At 39.8% G+C, this 18,052-nt stretch overlaps 2 protein-coding genes across 3 annotated transcripts in view; both read left to right on the forward strand.

Annotated features, from left to right (window-relative positions):
• The window catches only part of LOC138006825 (glycine receptor subunit alphaZ1-like), an 18,278-nt gene extending 9,203 nt beyond the window's left edge, over positions 1-9,075 (forward strand). Inside the window, exons 6-9 of one of the 2 annotated variants that reach the window (XM_068853413.1) lie at positions 68-150; positions 1,748-1,885; positions 4,204-4,559; positions 5,866-9,075. In XM_068853413.1, coding sequence (XP_068709514.1) covers positions 68-150; positions 1,748-1,885; positions 4,204-4,559; positions 5,866-6,165 — 877 coding nt within the window. In that variant the 3' untranslated portion in view covers positions 6,166-9,075. The remainder of the gene's footprint in view (positions 1-67; positions 151-1,747; positions 1,886-4,203; positions 4,560-5,865) is intronic. The other variant, XM_068853414.1, reaches the window with a different exon arrangement.
• Positions 9,076-12,095: 3,020 nt separating this feature from the next.
• Positions 12,096-17,018, forward strand: LOC138008741 (uncharacterized). The gene has a single exon (XM_068856045.1). The coding sequence runs from the start codon at positions 12,636-12,638 to the stop codon at positions 14,391-14,393; it is 1,758 nt and encodes a 585-aa protein (XP_068712146.1). The 5' UTR covers positions 12,096-12,635; the 3' UTR covers positions 14,394-17,018.
• Positions 17,019-18,052: the final 1,034 nt, after the last annotated feature.

Consider the following 18,052-nt stretch of genomic DNA (forward strand, 5'->3'; position numbering starts at 1 on the left):
TCCGATTCAAGATAGTGAGTAGGATGGATAGAAATAGGTTTAAATGAAATATTTTTCTTTATTGCAGAATTACTTTGACAGCTCAGTGTGATATGGATCTAAGACTGTTTCCCTTAGACACTCAACAGTGTGAACTTATAATAGAAAGTTGTAAGTGCGCTCATCAAATTGGCTCGAAATACACGCCATGTAAAGTTGGGCTCTGGGTGCAGAATAGAGAACCAACAAACTCAACCCACATATGACGCCCAGTAATTCTCAGTTACACTGGTCCAAAACTTTGGAATTCGTTATTCATTGGTGTTAAGAAAATCAACCCGTTTTCCAGTTTTCGTCAATATATCAAAAATTCTGTTATTGATGGTTATACGATTATATTATCTTTAACTGCTATTTAATTGATGAAGTAATGCTTTTTATCTAAAACAATTATTTTGCATGTCTATTCCTTTTACTCATATTTCTTGCTTTGGGTCACCTACGCTGTTAGTTCCATGAAACTCTGCACAATGAACCTACAATTGTAAAATGTCTTGTTCTTCGCAATCTCCTGATTTTATATTTTAAGCACTAATTTGTATTAATTATTATATCTGTGTGAGTATAAGTAAAAATTGCCTTGACATGGAATCGAACCCGGGCTGCGTTGGTGGAAAGCAAGTGCTCTCACCACTGCGCCATTCCTGCACCCGATACCATGAATGTACGTCTTTCACTCATTTTGACCCGGGTTTCGATTCCCTTGCTAGACATTATGAAGAGGTTGAGTTTGCTGATTCCCTACTCTGTTCCGAGAGGTTTTTCTTCGGGTATCTCAATTTCAGCCCTCTCACATTTCATAACTGCATTGTTCAACTCTCTGTTATCTACGGAGCCCTATAAGGGACGCACATCATTTTTATTTTGCTGCCACTTTCACCGTTACTTTTAGTGCCACGTGTAGTGCTACTTTTAGTGCACCTTTAAATGCGACTTTTAGTGCCACTTTTAGTGCTACTTCTAGTGCCACTTTTAATTACCCGTGCGGGCGGCAGGTACAAAACACACTGGGTCACAGGTCATTGTTTTAACCGCAATACAGAAAGTATCCTAAACATTCATAAAAGCTAGCCTTAGGCCTAAAAACATTTTTTAGGTATGAATGTTTAGGACACTTTCTGTAATTAAAAGTAGCCCTAAAAGTGGCAATAAAAGTAGCACCAAAAGTGGCACTCAGGTAGCACTAAAAGCAACAGTAAAAGTGGCAGTAAAATAAAAATGACGTGTGTCCCTTATGGGGCTCCGTAGTTATCTTTTAGTAAGGCTTGGCATCGTGTCGGAGTTGTTAATCAATTGAACAAATCGTACTCGAGCAGTTGTAATCGCATGAGCCAATTAAGTTTCATTCCATTCTCGTCCCCGGAGCCCGCTTTTCTTTTGTGGTCAGCACCGTTCTTGGTGCTATTCTGCCAAAGATAATTCTTGAATTTCACATGACGTCACGGCCGCCATGTTGGTGTCCCCAAACAATGAAATAGCGTCCATGTTTGTGTCCCGATCCAACCCTCCGGGAATTGAAAGCTATTATTATGCTAACGTCTTCTCTTGTTTTCGTTGAAAAACAAGGCTGTTGATCACGTGAGTGAAACCCAAGAATAGAATTAATTAATACAGTGGATTACCCCATACCCTCAAAATAATCAGTCGCTGATGAATTACATTTTACAAGCTAAATTTGAAATAAATTATGATCTTTTTCCCATTGCAGATGCCTATACAGTGGATGATGTAGTGTATAACTGGAAAAACCCAGGCTCGAATGCCATTGAGGTTTTTGTAACCGAACTGGCGCAGTATGATCTACTCAACATCACCACGTCGAAAAAGGCATCCACTAATAGCAAAGGTTGGGCTATCTAAATCAAACTAAGTATTCTATAAGGAGGAATTTGCACTCTCTGAAAGTCTAGGTATTGTGAATTAAACTAGAAGGTTGTGTGGATGAAAATACACGTATAGAGCGAGTTTCAATCGAGTGTCGTAAAACCAAAACTAAAGTAATTACTTTGGCCAATCAAAAAGGACGGAGACAATCCGGTAAACCAATCAAAACTCAAAGTAATTTCAAAGTAATTGGTTTTGGTTTCTCTTCTGATTGGTTGAAAAAATGGCGCGAGAACTTTGAACCAATCGCTAAGTGAAGTAATCATATACCAAAGCAATTCGCTCATTTCTTTCGACACTCAATTGAAAATCGCTCTATGTCCAGAAATGCTCCTAATTAGATTAAAAACAAAATAATAATGTAAGGCTGGTTGCTGGTCTAAGGGCGCATCCGTGGGATGCACAAACAGTTAACAAAAATTGCCCAGTTACAGTGAACTTCAACTCCGGATAAACTTCGGAAAAGGGCGAGATATTACCACAAAGATTAATCTGTAATTTAAATTGAAGTTGTTTGTTGTAAAAACTCTCATTATTAATGTCACTAAATTTGCAAATGCAAACAACGAATCCCTATTAGTTATCACGTTACGGGATTCTTTTAAAAAGAGACGTCACTCTAGTCCCACGGTTTTACTTGTTTCCTTATTTCCGTTCATCCAAAAGTTACAAGATCAAATCTAAATCATCCGAAAAACGTATTACAAATCACAGTTCAACAACTTATCGTCCTGTGTTAGAAGTCCAGTTCCGTAATCCTGATTTAGTTCCTTGAAAACTGTTTAAATCTGCCGTGACGAAGACAAAAAGACAACACCTGTACTACATTTGTCTCAACGCTCACAATTCTAAAATCCCTTAGTTGCGTGTTCCATAGTCCAGTCCAAAGTTCAAATTTTACAGTTCCATAATCTTGAATATCAGTATTGGAGTAACTTGGTACCAAACGTTCCACAATAACTTGAAATCTCGTTAACAAAAAAGCTTAAATCCAGTAGTTCGGTTCAAGTCGCCAAAACTCTATCATCGATTCAAAACATGCTCAACAGAAGCTACAAGTAGTAAATACTTCTCAGAATCTACAAAAGTCTATCATGATTCTACACTTGAGCTGATCGCATCTCGAGAGAACACACAGCCGAAACTGTTCTGTGCCTGCCTCATAAGGCCCTGAAAAAAGTACCGTAGTACAATGGTACTTGACCGTAGCCCTTGGCCGAGAAACTAATCCTAGCCAAAAGGCCGAGAAGCAATCAGGATACAAGATATTTAGGTAAAAAATTGTAGGGAATTTGGGGGGAAATTGATAACATACGGGATATTTTTAAATAGGAACACATTGTGTACGTTTGGTAGTGCAGTAACTTGACAGGGGTTTTTTCCGTAACTGTCAACTAAGCTGCGTTTTGTTTTTCAGGGGATTCAAGTTGTCTTTGCGTAATACGTAGATCTTATAGTACTCGATAGTTTTTTGGTATCGTAAATCATTACAGTGCCATGGTAGATGTCTTTGCTAAATATCCCCTGAAAAGCCATGCATGTGGTTCAGTAAAACACTAAACCCAGAAAGGTTGAAGGAAATAAAAGGAAATCCAGAAACATTGGCTTCAAGGCTGACGTGTTGATCATTTTCAAGTTCCCATACAACTTTTTTTTCACCATAAGTTTAAGCGTGTACTCTGAGCTTCTGACAGTTTTCCAAGACAAAAGTCCACTGATGATAGACGTCAAAATATGCGACTTGCTGTCTGGAACATACGACTGAAAATTGAATTTTAAAGCTCAAAAGTGCGAAAAAAGCAAGGTACAGATTTTGTTAGCCTGCTTTATGCAAAACAAATATTGACGCAAAAGTAAATAAATATTGATATATAGTTTTAAGAAGACCAGAAGGAACTTTTACGAAGTGTTGATCGAGAATAAAGTCATATATTGAACTGCGGATATGTAATCAAGTCCTTACCTTATTATTTGAAGTAAGCAGCAAGAGGTTAGACGTAAAGTGGCACTTCGTGTTGGATATCAAAATTGGACGTGCATCTAATTAGGTGAATTTTTGGGCATAAGTCACATCCAGATACAAAATGGGATGCCCGTTGCTTGGTTTTGACGTCACTTAGTTAACCATAAAGTCCCTCACCGCAAACATATGTACTCACGTAATCGGTACAAAAACCCTCTTTTGAAACGTCCAGTCCGAAACACCCTAAATTCAGCTTGTATTTGACTGGTTTTAAGATCATATGCAAGCTAGTGAATTATCTTTTTCTTTTCGTCTAGGTTCTTTCGATAGTCTAAAGGCAACTTTTTCCCTCAAGCGACGAACAACTTACTTCATTTTCCAGCTTTTCATTCCTTCGGGGTTCGTCGTTTTCCTTTCCTGGCTCAGCTTTTGGGTTGACCGTCATGCAGTTCCAGCTCGCATCTCACTCGTCATCACCTGCATTCTTAGCACCATGTTTCTATTCCAATCAGCCAGTTCCAGTCTCCCAAGGATTTCGTACCTCAAAGCAGTGGATTATTATTTGATTACGTCATTCATGTTCATTGTGTCGTGTATGGTAGAGTATGTCTGCGTGTTAAACTTTCCTGATAAATCGTCCGCTCTACTTCGGAGTAATGCTAGTCTGGCGCCGGTAAGTGTTGATTCAAAATGTAAGAAAATATCCTCTGTTTAGATAGGAAGTTCTCTGGGATATTTCGAGGCGCAAGAATCATGAAAGGGGAACAAAGAAATAGCATCTTAGCATAGATAAGCGATATTGGAGATTTTATGGGTGAATATAAGCAAGAGTAAAGCCCTGGTCAAACGAAACGCAAGTCATCGCAAGTCGACGCAAGTTCTCACTTGCGAAGACTTGCGTTCACTTGCGATAGAGTGGCCAAACGCGACGCAAGTTGAGCGCAAGTCCTTTGCAAAAGTAGCAGAATTTTTGTGTTTTTTCTTTCTTTTTCCTAGGCTCAGACTCGGAAGAGCTGCTACTTTCACTGTAGCTGCTGCTTATCTTGCACCGCTACTGGGTCTCCTGTTATGGTTTTCCTTTTTCTTATGTTTTTTTAACTCCCTATCCTTGTTTTCTTTTAGCTCTTCGGGGCTTAAGTTTTCCGAATTTTGCTCCGTGACAGAAGCCATCTTGTCAAAAGGGAAAGCGCGAAAGTTTGAGATTCCTGCTCAAACAGCGGCATCAGATTGGCTAAAAGGTTTCCAAAAAAGTTGGAATGACTTGCGAAAACTTGCATCCACTTGCGTTGAGTGGCCAAACGAGACGCAAGTTGGGCGGACTTGCGTCCAAAATTTGAACATGTTCAAATCAAACGCAAGTCGTCGCAAGTCTTCGCAAGTGAATGCAAGTGGGTGGCCAAACGGTATGCAAGTCGGCGCAAGTAACAAAACTTGCGTCGACTTGCGATGACTTGCGTTTCGTTTGGCCAGGGCTTAACAGTACGTCGATCCCGAAATAATAGTGACGATTAGGATCTACTGCTTGTGTTATTTATTTATCTGTCACGGCCCTACCAAGAGATTTTCGTCTAAGGGTGGGGAAACTCCTCACAAACACAATGGACTCTTGTATGTTGAAAGGAATTGTAGTGACGTGTTTCGTTTCCTCCCCTATAAAAAAAGTACAGAAAAAATTTTCCTTGTCTTGACTTCAAAAAGCAAACCAAAGTAGACTCATGTCTTTTTGTTTCATTTTCCTACGTGCGCAACTTCCCACCGTCCCTCACCCACTCCCCTCTAGGCATGTAAGGCCATTTTTCTGAACCAATCCCGAGAGCCCTTTTAATTGCTGGGACCGAGAACTCTTGATCACGTGCTACCAATGAGGATGCTGTGGGATTAGTAAAACCAACATGGCCACCGTGACACCACATTATCAACTTTGTGTTTTAAGCTGGTACACAGGCTAATGTCAAGATCATTATTTCTATTTTCATAAGCCACAAACGCCGTTCCAAGGAGCAAACTCCATAGCCGAGATAATAGACCAAAATTATCACTCCAATAAAGATCGACCTAATGGTGTTGCTGGAGGTGTATCGCTTAGGAAAGGAGCGTTTCTTCACGAGAATCTCTCAGCATCAAGGAGAAAGCAAACGCCTCTCAATAACTATGTGGAAGGTTTCCCTACTCAGCAATATCCTCCTCATATTATCGACCGACACGCGCGTAAGATATTCCCACTTCTTTTCGGATTGTTCAACATCGTCTATTGGTCCTACTATATTCCGCAGCGATGACGTCGTTATGTGCGAAAAAGTGACGACAACGATGATGCCATTAGTTATGTGTGGATGCTGATGTGAATCAGACGCGCGGTGAAAGGCCACGAAATGATGTCTTCACGAAGTGAAGGACTGAATCACCAGTGGTGACAGTCCGTAGTACTGCACATTGAGATGCTACAAACTCCAGCACAGATTACGTGGGGCTTCCGCTGGAAGTGCATTTCTCGTCGAAAAGAACCGCCAGTGTACTTCTTGCTCAGTAAAAACTTCGGTCTACTTAAAAAAAGGACCAGAAAACTGTACAGTACTGCTGCTACTAGGCCCTAGCCTGACATTTGCCTCCTTCGATTTTCCGTGTTTCTTTGCTATCGATCAATCCACCACTGAAGGAAGCATTGAACGAGTGTTCTTGCTACAATAGCTTAGTTTGTTCTGCATGGACAATGACCGACTACATCATTATTGGAGTATTCTGTCGATATCTCCCCAAAATTAAAGATGTTTGGTTCTATTGTCTGTTCTATATCCCCTTTAAGTAACCTGATGTTTAAAAAAAGAGTGGAGTCCTTAGTTGACTCCTACAAACCCCTTCACAATCGACGAATTCAATGAAGAAGCACCAAAAGGTATATCATGCCATTTCCCTGACAGAATACTAACTTTTCTTTGCTTACACATTCTGGGAACCGTTTCTCGAAAGTCCCGAAAAGCCATTTGTGAACCTGCCAGCCGCTTGTTCAGGAAAGCCGGTATTTTAACATGTTCTCAAAGTAACAAAAAGCAAACTGACTGTGAAGTTTGACGACTTAAATCCTCTCGCTTCTTGAGAAACAGAGGGAATTGTGACACCCGAAAATAACCCGTAAAGTTTCGGGACTTTCGAGAAACGGGCCCCAGCTGGATACAAACCGAGACTTTGCTTCCCTGCAAATATGATAGTGACCAGCAAAGCGCATTTCGAAGAAAGCCCGGGAAAAAATAAAAACGGACTGCTTGGCTGTTTTATAGTTAGCTAGCATCTAACTTTTCACTCATTGCATGGATCTTGGGGAATTCTTCTGCAGGTGAAAGTTGTGACAAATATGTGAGACGAATACATCGGCATCCGGCAAGCGTTATGCTAAAAAAAGTAGTGAAACTTCGCCGAATAGAGAAAAGGCCTAAAGTAATGTAAAAGACAGCTCATCATCCCTTTATCCGTAAAACGCCCTATCGTCTCATCTACAACAAGTGAAATGCCTACGTTAGGAGAGTTGTTTTGATGACGGATACGCGTGCGCGATTCTCGTTCTCATGGCATAACGTTCATTTTGGTCGTCATTGACCCGCTTCTGGTCGAGCTGACGGTGTTCGCACGGTTCTTAATAGCTCTTAAAAACTGAGGAACAACACTGAAACGCCGTTGCGGCTTTATTAATAAAGAGTCTGCTGATAACACTGTTTGAATTAGAATGTAAACGATTTCCGTCGGCTAGACTTGAGCTCTTTATGCAGCATTCAACGTCGCTGATTCAAAGTTAAGGCCGTCCCCCTTTCATTTCCTTTTCCCGTCGAATGCGTTTCGTCTGTTTTTAATTGTCGGTTGGTCGGACTAAGAAAACAACAACAAGCAAACAAAAAGAAAATCAGAAACAATCTCAAAGAGAGGCGAGTCACATGGGGCAGAAATGAGTAGAGTTAGTGTTAACATATTTTCCTTCCATGCGGAGAGAGAGAGAGCCTCTCATGTGTCAGAGTGTCACATTTATTCTGGAGTTGAAATTGAAACTGAAAATCTACAAGGGAAAAAAACCAATGTTCATATTTCAGATTACAATTTTTGTTTGACAAATTCTTGAAAAAACTCAAAAACTAAAAATTAAAAAAATTGGGTCGGTCAAACGACACTGGTAAGTAGAAACAAAAGGTTGGGGGGGGGGGGGGCGGCCTGACAGTGACTGGGTAAAGTTAATTCACTGAATGTGAACCCAACCCAGACACATTTTACTTATACATCCTTAGGCTAAAAGTTTTGTTGTAAACAGGAAAGAAGCTCTTTTTTTAACAATCTTGGCAGATTTTACATACCTTATTTCTTGAAGATCAATGTTTAACGGAAGATGCAAAAAATTATCATTGACATGTTCCACAAAGGTCGTCCACTGACATTGGACTTTGTCGAGTATTGGCGTTGTTGAAACGTTCTTTTTTACCCTGGGTGTCAGAGGTTTTATTTTTCTTTCGCGAGGAGTAATGGCGAGCGAACGGAAAAAAAACCCTTTGGCACCCAGGGTATCTCTTATTGAGCTCAAGGGGATAACACTGGCAAAACAATTAACTGTTGATAAAAGTAATATTCTGTTAGGTGAAGACTTTTTTACCCGAACTTTGATGGAGTCTTGGCTTTCTTTTTTGGCATTTTTAAGTTCTCTCTATGGGTCAGTTAATTTTGATAGGTCTGTGGAGGGGACGTATGTCATAGGCCATTCCAGAATTGCGCTGGGAACTGGGGTGAGTTTCATATTTGAAGCAATCGATACTTGACACCATCACATGAAAGATAACATTAAGATTGGCCATCTGTCGAAGTTTGACGCTTTTAGGTCGAACAGAGACCAAGTTACGGACTTCAAAACATAGTTAAAAATCCGTACAAACGTCTCTAATTTTGACAAATATAAAAGCAAGGTGACACAAAAGGCCGAAACAACTGTCCATGGCCGCTAATTAACCGGGTGAAATAGTTCTGCGCATGCGTGGTTTGTTGGCCACACCGGGTTGATGTTAGCGTGTGTCACCTTGCTTTTATTGTTGTTCTAATTTTGAGGCTGCGTCCCCCAAAACCATATAAACTCTTTAAAAAATTTATCTCATGAACCTACTAAGTAAGTACGTAAGTAAAACCTTTATTTAAGAGTCAATGTCTTTAGCCCTGATGGACTAATTGAGGACACCAATAAAACAGCAACACTAATTAACATATGGTACTTATAGAATTTGACTGTTTACAGGAAAATGATAAAAGACTTTTAAATGAGTATAAGAGAGCCTGTCTTAGCTTATGTACAAAATCAGGCATGGGCTCCTGACAAAATAAAATTGTACAAATGAATAATAATAATAATAATAATAATAATAAATAAATAAATAAATAAAATGATTCTATCGGCTACAAAGATTACAGCAGTTGCTGTTGTTTGTTAAAATTTCTGCAAGATTCAATTTTCTTATTTTTTTTATAAAAACGGGTAAACTGGGGGAATCTCTTTGATTTACGTATACGGTAAGTTTTGGCCATAAGGATGGCCTAAGATGTCTAGCAGAGGTTGATATCTTTCAAAGTTTCGGCTACTTGTATCACCGCTCCCACCTCCCATCTCACAGCAGAACGCAACCCATAAGATATAAATATATCCTCCTCGTAGCAGAAGTTCAGCAGGCCAGAGACGAGCATAGAAGTGAGAATTAGTCGCAGAATCAGCTGTTTGCTTCCAGTCGCCATGTTGGTTGCTCTAAGTATATAAGTATTTGGAAATAGGTGAGGGGAAAATCACTTTGTTTGGCTATTTTTATGAATATTATAGAAATCTTAAAAACATGTAAGCGCTTATGTGGTTTTGGGGGACGCAGAGGTTTGTATGGATTTTTAAATATGTTTTTAAGTCCGTAACTTGGTCTCTGTTCGACCTAAAAGCATCAAACTTGGACAGATAGCCAATGTCAATGTTACCTTTCATGTGATGGTGTCACTGTATCAATTGGTTCAAATTTGAAACTCGCCCCAGTTCCCTGCCTTTATGACTCTTTGTCGAATTAACAACTTTCGGTTGTGTTTATTATAAAGACGGAAAGTGACGGGTGACCCCTCAAATGGTTTACATTACCCTCTTCCCCCCCCCCCCCCCACTTAAATTTTTTTTTACTGGAACGCTGCAGTTCAATACCACTCTACTCATTGCCTTCTGTTTTTTGTAACACGTAACACAGGATCGAGTGGTCTGGGTTCGGGGCCTGGCCAGGGACATTGTGTTGTGTTCTTGGGCAAGACATTTTACTCTCACGGTGCCTCTCTCCACCCAGGTGTATAAATGGGTACCGGCGTAATGCTGGGGGTAACCCTGCGATGGACTAGCATCCCATCCAGGGGGTAGTATAAATACTCCTAGTCGCTTCATGCTACAGAAACCGGAGATAAGCGCCGGCCTGATGAGCCTTCTGGCTCGTAAGCAAAGACTTTACCACAGTCAACCCAGTTTACGCTCTCGAAGCGTCTAGTTTACTATGTTTTAAGGTCAGTAACTTGGTCTCTGTTCGACTTAAAAGCATCAAATTTGGAGAGATGGCCAATCTCAATGTTACCTTTCATGTAATGGTATCAATAGGCCTTTTTCGATATATCGAAATTCAACTTGAAAGAGAGGTTTAGGGGACAAAGACATAGGAAAGTGGATGATACGCAAATATTTTTCACATTAGTTCCAACGTGTTTCTATTGTGTTTGTCCTCACTGCCTCACTATCAAGCTGAATATTTGATTGTTCGAAAATGGCCTATTTATCGGTTGATTCAAATTTGAAATTCGCCTCATTTCTCTGCGCAATTCCGAAATGGCCTGTATGACCTCCTCAGGGGTACACCCGCGGGAAGACGGTGATTGCCTTCGTCCCAATTTCCACGTTCAGCAGGGAGAAATTTATAAGAGAAGGAGATGAGCTCCATGACATAGACCAGAGCAGGTTAAATTACAAGGGATCGGAGCGTAAAGCAACAAAACGCGAAAGTAATCTGAGGAAATATGGAACTAACTCAATGGATAAGGCATAAATTTCATAATTATAAAAGCATGAAATTGCGCTCTTGAATGAGATCAATTTGGACAAAAGCTATTTAGTAAATAAACCCCTTCATGTAACTTGTATGTCGGCTTATAATGTCCACGGCTAAGAGATTGTCCGTAAAATAAAAAAAACGCTCCTCCCCACCATCCATCAACTAAAGTGGGGAGGAGCGTCGCGTGACGACTGTAATAACGGCTGCCAAGGACACTATAAGCTGACATACCAGCAAGCCGGAAAGGGGTTTATTTATTTTATAACCCACCCATTAATTTCCTATCCCGCAAGAACCGCTTATCTGATGCATGGCAAAAGATAACAATAAATGCTTATTTAATGCCATGCAATTAAGTGATGCTGATGTGATCAAGACCTCAAGTATCTTGAACTTTTTAATTGAGATGGGGTGGGATAACGTAACGACTTACGACTTTAGCGAACTACGACTGAACTCGTTAGCGAAACGGCAGGCCAAACGGTTTCTCCGCGAAGCATGCTTATAGCTCTAACCAGCGTTAAATACCATGGAAACCTTTCGTTTTTCAGGGGCTGATCTTGGATAAATAATGACCGGTTTCCAAAACAACGAAAAAGTTTCTAGGGGGCCCGAGGGCTTGTTCCTCCGGAAATTATTTGGATTTTAACTCTCCGAAGTCCCCTTTCCGGTGTTTCTAAGACATTCACTGGCCAGCAATAATGTGATCACGTGAACGCTGTTGCGTAGTCACTCACTGTGTTACTGATTCAACTTGCAAATTTTCTTTTATTAAACAATTAATGTATACTTCTTATGGAAAATCTGATCGATTTCCGTTAAACGGTGCGGTGGAAACCGGTCACGGTGGATCCGCCCCTGGGGCCCGTTTCTCGAAGTCCCGAAACTTTACGGGCCGTTTTCGGGAGCCACAGTTCCCTTTGTATCTCAAGAACGGAAGGAGTTTCTAATAAAGATGAAAAGTTGACACTCTCGTGTTGGCTTTTATCAGCTGGCTTTGTTTCTTTTCGAGGGGAATATTGACGCGGGGGGTGGGGGGGAGGGGGTTATTGCGTGACATTTTGTTCAAGTCACGATGTACAAAACTGTTTCAATTACTATTTACCTCCAGTAACCATGAATATGCACACTCTTGGCACATCTAAGTAAGGCCTTGGATAACACTTAACGTGAAGTATATTTTACATTATCCACTGGTACGGCGAGGCTACGCAACGAAACGAAGTTACATTTCTGACCATTTCTCAGAATGCCCCAGACACTTTCCTTTTGGTTTCCGCTCCAGCCCCTAAAGAGGTTGGAAATAGCCTTGTTCGGACCCTTGTTCGCGAGTTTTTCGGTCAGCATCTACGACAGAAAACACAACTTTGCTTCGTCTCTCGAGAGTGTTTTATCTTGGTGCAAAAGCCTTGTCTGTACATGTCTGTTCGTTGGTTTGTATGGTTATCAGCTGTTGTCGGCAAAACGCCTGGCGTGACATCACTTGACCTTTCCAGCTGCTCCTTTCCGAGAAGCCCGGTCAAGTTCCTGGGTCAGGATGAATTAACTGTATTAAATTTATAATCAAGGAACCGCGTTTTTTCGGTTTGATTTACAACTCTGAGAGGACAAACAGATATTACAGAATTGTCGCTCTACTTCCAATTCGTCTCCATTCTTTGCAAGTACAAAATATGACGAATGAGCAGCAATTGTCTACGAGCGGCGAGAACATTACAAGTCAAGTTCTTGATGTCTCTGTCGCAAATACGGTGATCCTCGTAATTCTTTCGTCGTTTGTGTTTTTCTTGGCATGTATCGTCTTAGTCGTTTACTACAAGTGGCGCGTTTTCCAGCATGTTATTGAAACAAAAATGGGAATAGTTGTGTTTTTCCTCGGCGGCTTGCTCACAACCATCACGACCTTGAGTTCTTACGAAGAGAAAACCGTGTACGCCTCTTATCGGCTGCTTCTTCTAGCTGGCTTTGGTATAGTTTTGTTAGTTGTTGGTTCTTCGGTTTTGTTTGAGAGTGCCACCCCAGAACGACCACTCGACGATTACGGTTACGAACGACTTCCTGTTGGTCACCTTCATGGTAGTATGGGAATAATCATTTGGGTCATAACTATTCCTTTGAGTGTGCTGGAACTCGTGTTTGCAATTGGTGCAGCTAAAGAGGCACCAGATTCTACCTATGCAGCTGTAAGATACACGGCTTTGGTACAAAAGATCGTTCAAGCTGGTGTCTACTATTTTAGTTTGCGTCACAAAGTCGCCAGAGGTAATCTACGCATGGCTTGTTCATGGTTCCTAAAGATTTTGTCCTTCTTTAACTTTGCTTTCTGGGTTGACTCAATAGTAACATCACACTATGATAATGTCTGGGTGGTACATCTGTTTGGTCAGGGCTTCTCGATTGTAAAAGCGGCATATAACGCCTTGCTCATCGACTACAGACTTCTATGCTGCTTGGTCTTTCTGGAACATGCTCTAGAGTTAACAGTAGTTCGCAGAAATCTTCACATCGAAGAGATATTTGATCCAGAGGCTAACGAGGCCTTAATGCAAGACTCCCACATTTCAGTGAATGTGGAGATTTCACATTTCTCTGGGTATGGCTATGTGGTTGGTCTGGTTTTAGTTGCGACCCAGCTTGTTGCAGGACTCCAGTATGGTGGCTTTGTTGGCAAATGGGCAAACATATTCCCTATCATTGCTAGTGTTGTTGTCATAGTCTTTGGGCTTTTGCTTCTCTATGGAAGTGTCAGCATTGCTGGCAATGAAAACGATTTTACCAATCACAATAGCAAGTGGCGAGAGACAGAATCCAAAGCTATTGATGTAATGGTGTGTTTCATGGGCACTATTGGTTTTATTTACTGGTTTGTAAAAGCGTCATTTTGTGCCTTATGGGCATCTAGGTACTCTTCAATCGATACGGAATATTATGAGTATCTAACCTGGACTACAGTGAAAAACTTTGTCTATGCTACAACAATCCTCTTCCAACTGAATTTCTTTGTGAAAATGGGCCCACATTATGGGTGTGACAGAGAGAGCAGTCGTCAGAGAGCAAAGCATTTTTACGTGGTAACAGTAATGATGGCATTGTTATCTCTTCTTATTTCCTTTGTTGTGGATGAATACAATGGGCGAGTGGAAAATCTTCTCAACCAAGCACATCTAAGCAAAACTATGTCAGCATTTCTCAGAGCTGCAGCACCCATTCATCTTGGTTTTAGCCTGCATATGTTCCTCCACTTCTTTATTATGAACAGAAGGCTTTCCCAGTTTCAGTATAATTGGAAGCATAGGCAACTGGGAAATCCCCGTGAACATTATCAACCCCCAGCTCAAAACTCTGAAAGCACTACAGAAAACCGCGGACAAGCAAGAGAAGAGCAGCAACCACTGATATCTCGTCCACTTTCAGCAATAGCAGAGACCTAACTTAACTGTATAATTAACACATTAAAGATTCAAACAATCTCAGTGGAGGATCATGGCTCAGACTTACATATACACAAAACAGAAATGTCATGCCACAAGAGGTTCACAAGGTACCTTGAACATATATCTATAGAAAAGAAAATTAATAATACATGTATTGTAGTTATTGAAAGGTCGAGGCTGGTAGCAGCTGCGCTAATGAGCTTCAAGAAGTTGTTCTAGAAATATATCACAGTAAAGGCCATTCCTCAGCAATGGTATATGTTTCACAGTACAATTATCCAAAGAAAATCTTTGGGTGAAAGCGAATTTCAGATTTTTTTGGGGGGGTTTTCCTATTCAAGTAATGCCCTTTATCACTGCTATGAGGATTTAAAAGTGCACAGTGACCACTTGAGTTTCTTTCAGTTGATGGGAAAGTGGCTGGAGGAAGTGGCATGACTATTCAGGGGGTAGGTGTAGGTGGCGAATGATACCACAGCTGAAACAACCCAAACCTTAACAAAAAAATGTTAACCTTAAGCCTAAACACTATGCCTTAGACAATGTTTGGCCTAAGGTTAGCATTTTTGTAAAGGTTTCGGTTGTTTCAGCTATGGTATCTCTCCCCCCCCTACCCCCACCACTGGAATAATCATGCCAGCAGGAAGTCCTTAAAAAGGGAATCTTTGCGCACATCATTTTTTTGCATTTTGTTTCATTGACATATGAGTTTGCTCACAGAAGACATCATATTATTTACTATATTGACCTCTAAAGGTAAAAGAACTTGTTAAACTTTTATAAAATGCCCCGTTCACACCAAATCTTAACCATGTTTTAAACCTGTTTGGTTAAACACGGTTTCAAAGTGTTTACTTTTTAAATCATGTATACTACAAATTTAGCACAGATCAAAGCATGTATTGAAACTCACTCGAATCTCATGTAAAAGCCAGTCCTAGATTCTTCTGTGACTGATATTCATTTTATTAAACCCAGGATAATTAAACATGTTTTGTTGGTGTGAATAGCGTATTTTAACTCTCCGTTTTAAACGTTTTAGGCTTGCTACTGTAATGAGCCAGTTATAAGTCATCAAAAATTGATAAATATTGTTAGCTGGCAAAGGCAACCCCCAAAAAGCATTAATGATCCCAGACATTCTTTATAAAATTCTTAATTGTTGTTAAGCATCATTGCTCAGAGGTTATTTGGTATATCACATTCAAGTTTTCAGGGATAACTGATATACAATGCATATAATATATTCAATACTTTATTGTTATTGGCTGACTAATTAGAAAACAATAGCTTTGTGCCAATTAAGCAAAAAATGTAATCATAGAATTCTCTATATGGGGCAGGTGCAAAGCTTTCACCTTCCACCAGCGTGCCTCAGGCTCAAATCCCTCATATAGCATCATGTTTGTTGATTCCCTTCTTGACTTACAGAGGTTTTTACCTCAGATTCTCCAGTTGCCCCCTTTCATCAATTAACAATTATTCGCTGAAGGCGAAGTGATTATCGTTGAATATTCACCGAGACAAAGTCGAGGTGAATATTGACCGATTATCACTGAGCCTGAGGCGAATAATTGTTTTAGTATAAATACACAGGTGATTATTTCAAAAAAGAGAAAAAAAAAACATTTCAACGCGAATTCATCTTCACTTACTGGCAGCCATTTTGTCCGTCGAGGTTATTATCGGCTGAGTACCCGGGATAGCAAGCCAATGAGAGTGCGCGATTTTGTTTAATCACCTGTGTATTCATACTAAAAACGATTAATATATTTGTTTGATTTGCTTTAATGATTTTAACTGCCTCGGCTGACAATCTCCTCTATTAGCAGAGCACTTGTCCTCAGCATTGTAAGGTTCACTAAAGTGAAGTGATTATCATAGATTTTATGGTGATAATCAGAAGCAGTATACAGTGTAAGGAGGGCAATGGGGCCTACTTGATACTGTAGAACCTAAAGAAAAAGTTATAGCTCCATTAAAAAATCATCAGTTCCACAATATTATTTGTTTTGGCAGACCACTGAGAAGGAACTGCCAAAAGAGTCATAAAGAAAGGCAATAAGTGTACATGTAAGAGACCAAACAAGTTTCAGTAATCCTTGTCAATTTTTAATCTCACATTTTTGCTATGCTTGTTTCATCATTTTAGCATATTAATTAATGCAATTTTCATACTTTTCAAGTAGCCGTAGTGTTATTGAAGTGTCATTACAATTTTAGTCAGGAGTTCATTAGGGTTTTGCAGCGACATGTTTGCATTCTTTATGTTCTTGATATGAAAAAGTAAGCAGAAGAGATTAAAATAGCCTTGAAAATTAAGTCATGGCAAGATACTGTGTACAGCTGGTCAATATACCTGTATCCAGTGCCCAACCATTTACCAATCCTCATGATTATTGTCGTTAATGCATTTTACTTGGAAGTCATTGATGAAGAAAAGAAAAAAAACAATTTTTGAGAGGTTAATAACTTGTGTTGCATTAATTGTATCATACTGTAAACCATTTTGTGTTAAATGGCTTTACAGCATGTGCATTTGATTTAATAAATTCTACATGATTTAAACAACATGGTTCATTATTTTTATTTCTTGTACATAACATGGATTTTGGTGACACACGTAAGAGATATTTTTGTCATCTTTCAATTATTCCACTAGCCTTATTTACCGGAGGACCCTAGCAGGACGCCACCCTCCTTATTTGTCAACCACTATTGATTTTTTTTTGCCCGACCAAGGTGCCCTTCAGTTAAAAATATCTTGATAATAAGATCAAATTCCTATTGCCTGTGGGTGGCAGTTTTGATGAGGTTTCCTTCAACTGTTTCCGGAATTTTCAGTTTTGAGTTGAATAAATTTCAATAGGCAACAGCTTGTTTCGCATGCAAGCATCAGCCTTAATATAGAGAGATTTAGCATCGCGTTTCCGTGAAACGGGATCCGTGAAACGGGAAACGTCAAACGGCAGACTGTTGCTTGTCATAAAAGCATGAAAATTATCTTATTCTAACATTCCTCTCTCGTTTTAGAAGTTGCGCGACATTTGTAGATAACAGGCAAAAAGAGGAGATAAAATCAGACCAGTTTCTTTGAGTTTTGGCAAAACGCAAATTTCAGTTTCACGGAGTTTGCCGTCTGCCGTAAACGCAAAGCTAAATCTATCCTAATACAATACTTGAAGTCATTTAAAGGCAGAAACTTAAAACGTTTAAATACAACTTGATTGGTTCCAGCGAGTAAATACCGGTATGTCATTATGTACCTCTATGTAGCTTTCATTAGCTCAATTTGTGGCTGTTTTACTGAAAACGAAATTACACAGAATCTGATACAAACTAGGCTGGCAACAAGTGGGCTTTCAGAGTAGAAGTTTTTGTTGCATTTTGTAATGCATCTTCCTATTGGACAGAGTATCATTTCGTACACCAATCTTTTGTCTTTATTCCTTTATGAGCTAAACCTCTATTTAAAAGGAAGTTGACTGTGGATTTGTTGGTTTACGAATGAGATAATTTGGGTAAAAAGCTATATTGGATATTTGAAAGTATCTTTCAATGAAAGAAAAACTTGTTTTTTTACATCAACCATTATCTTTCAACTTTTACTGCCATGGAATGCGTGGGTCTGTAAATTATCCACTTCGCAATCCATA

This window comes from Montipora foliosa, chromosome 6, assembly GCF_036669935.1.
Source record: "Montipora foliosa isolate CH-2021 chromosome 6, ASM3666993v2, whole genome shotgun sequence".
NCBI lineage: Eukaryota > Metazoa > Cnidaria > Anthozoa > Scleractinia > Acroporidae > Montipora > Montipora foliosa.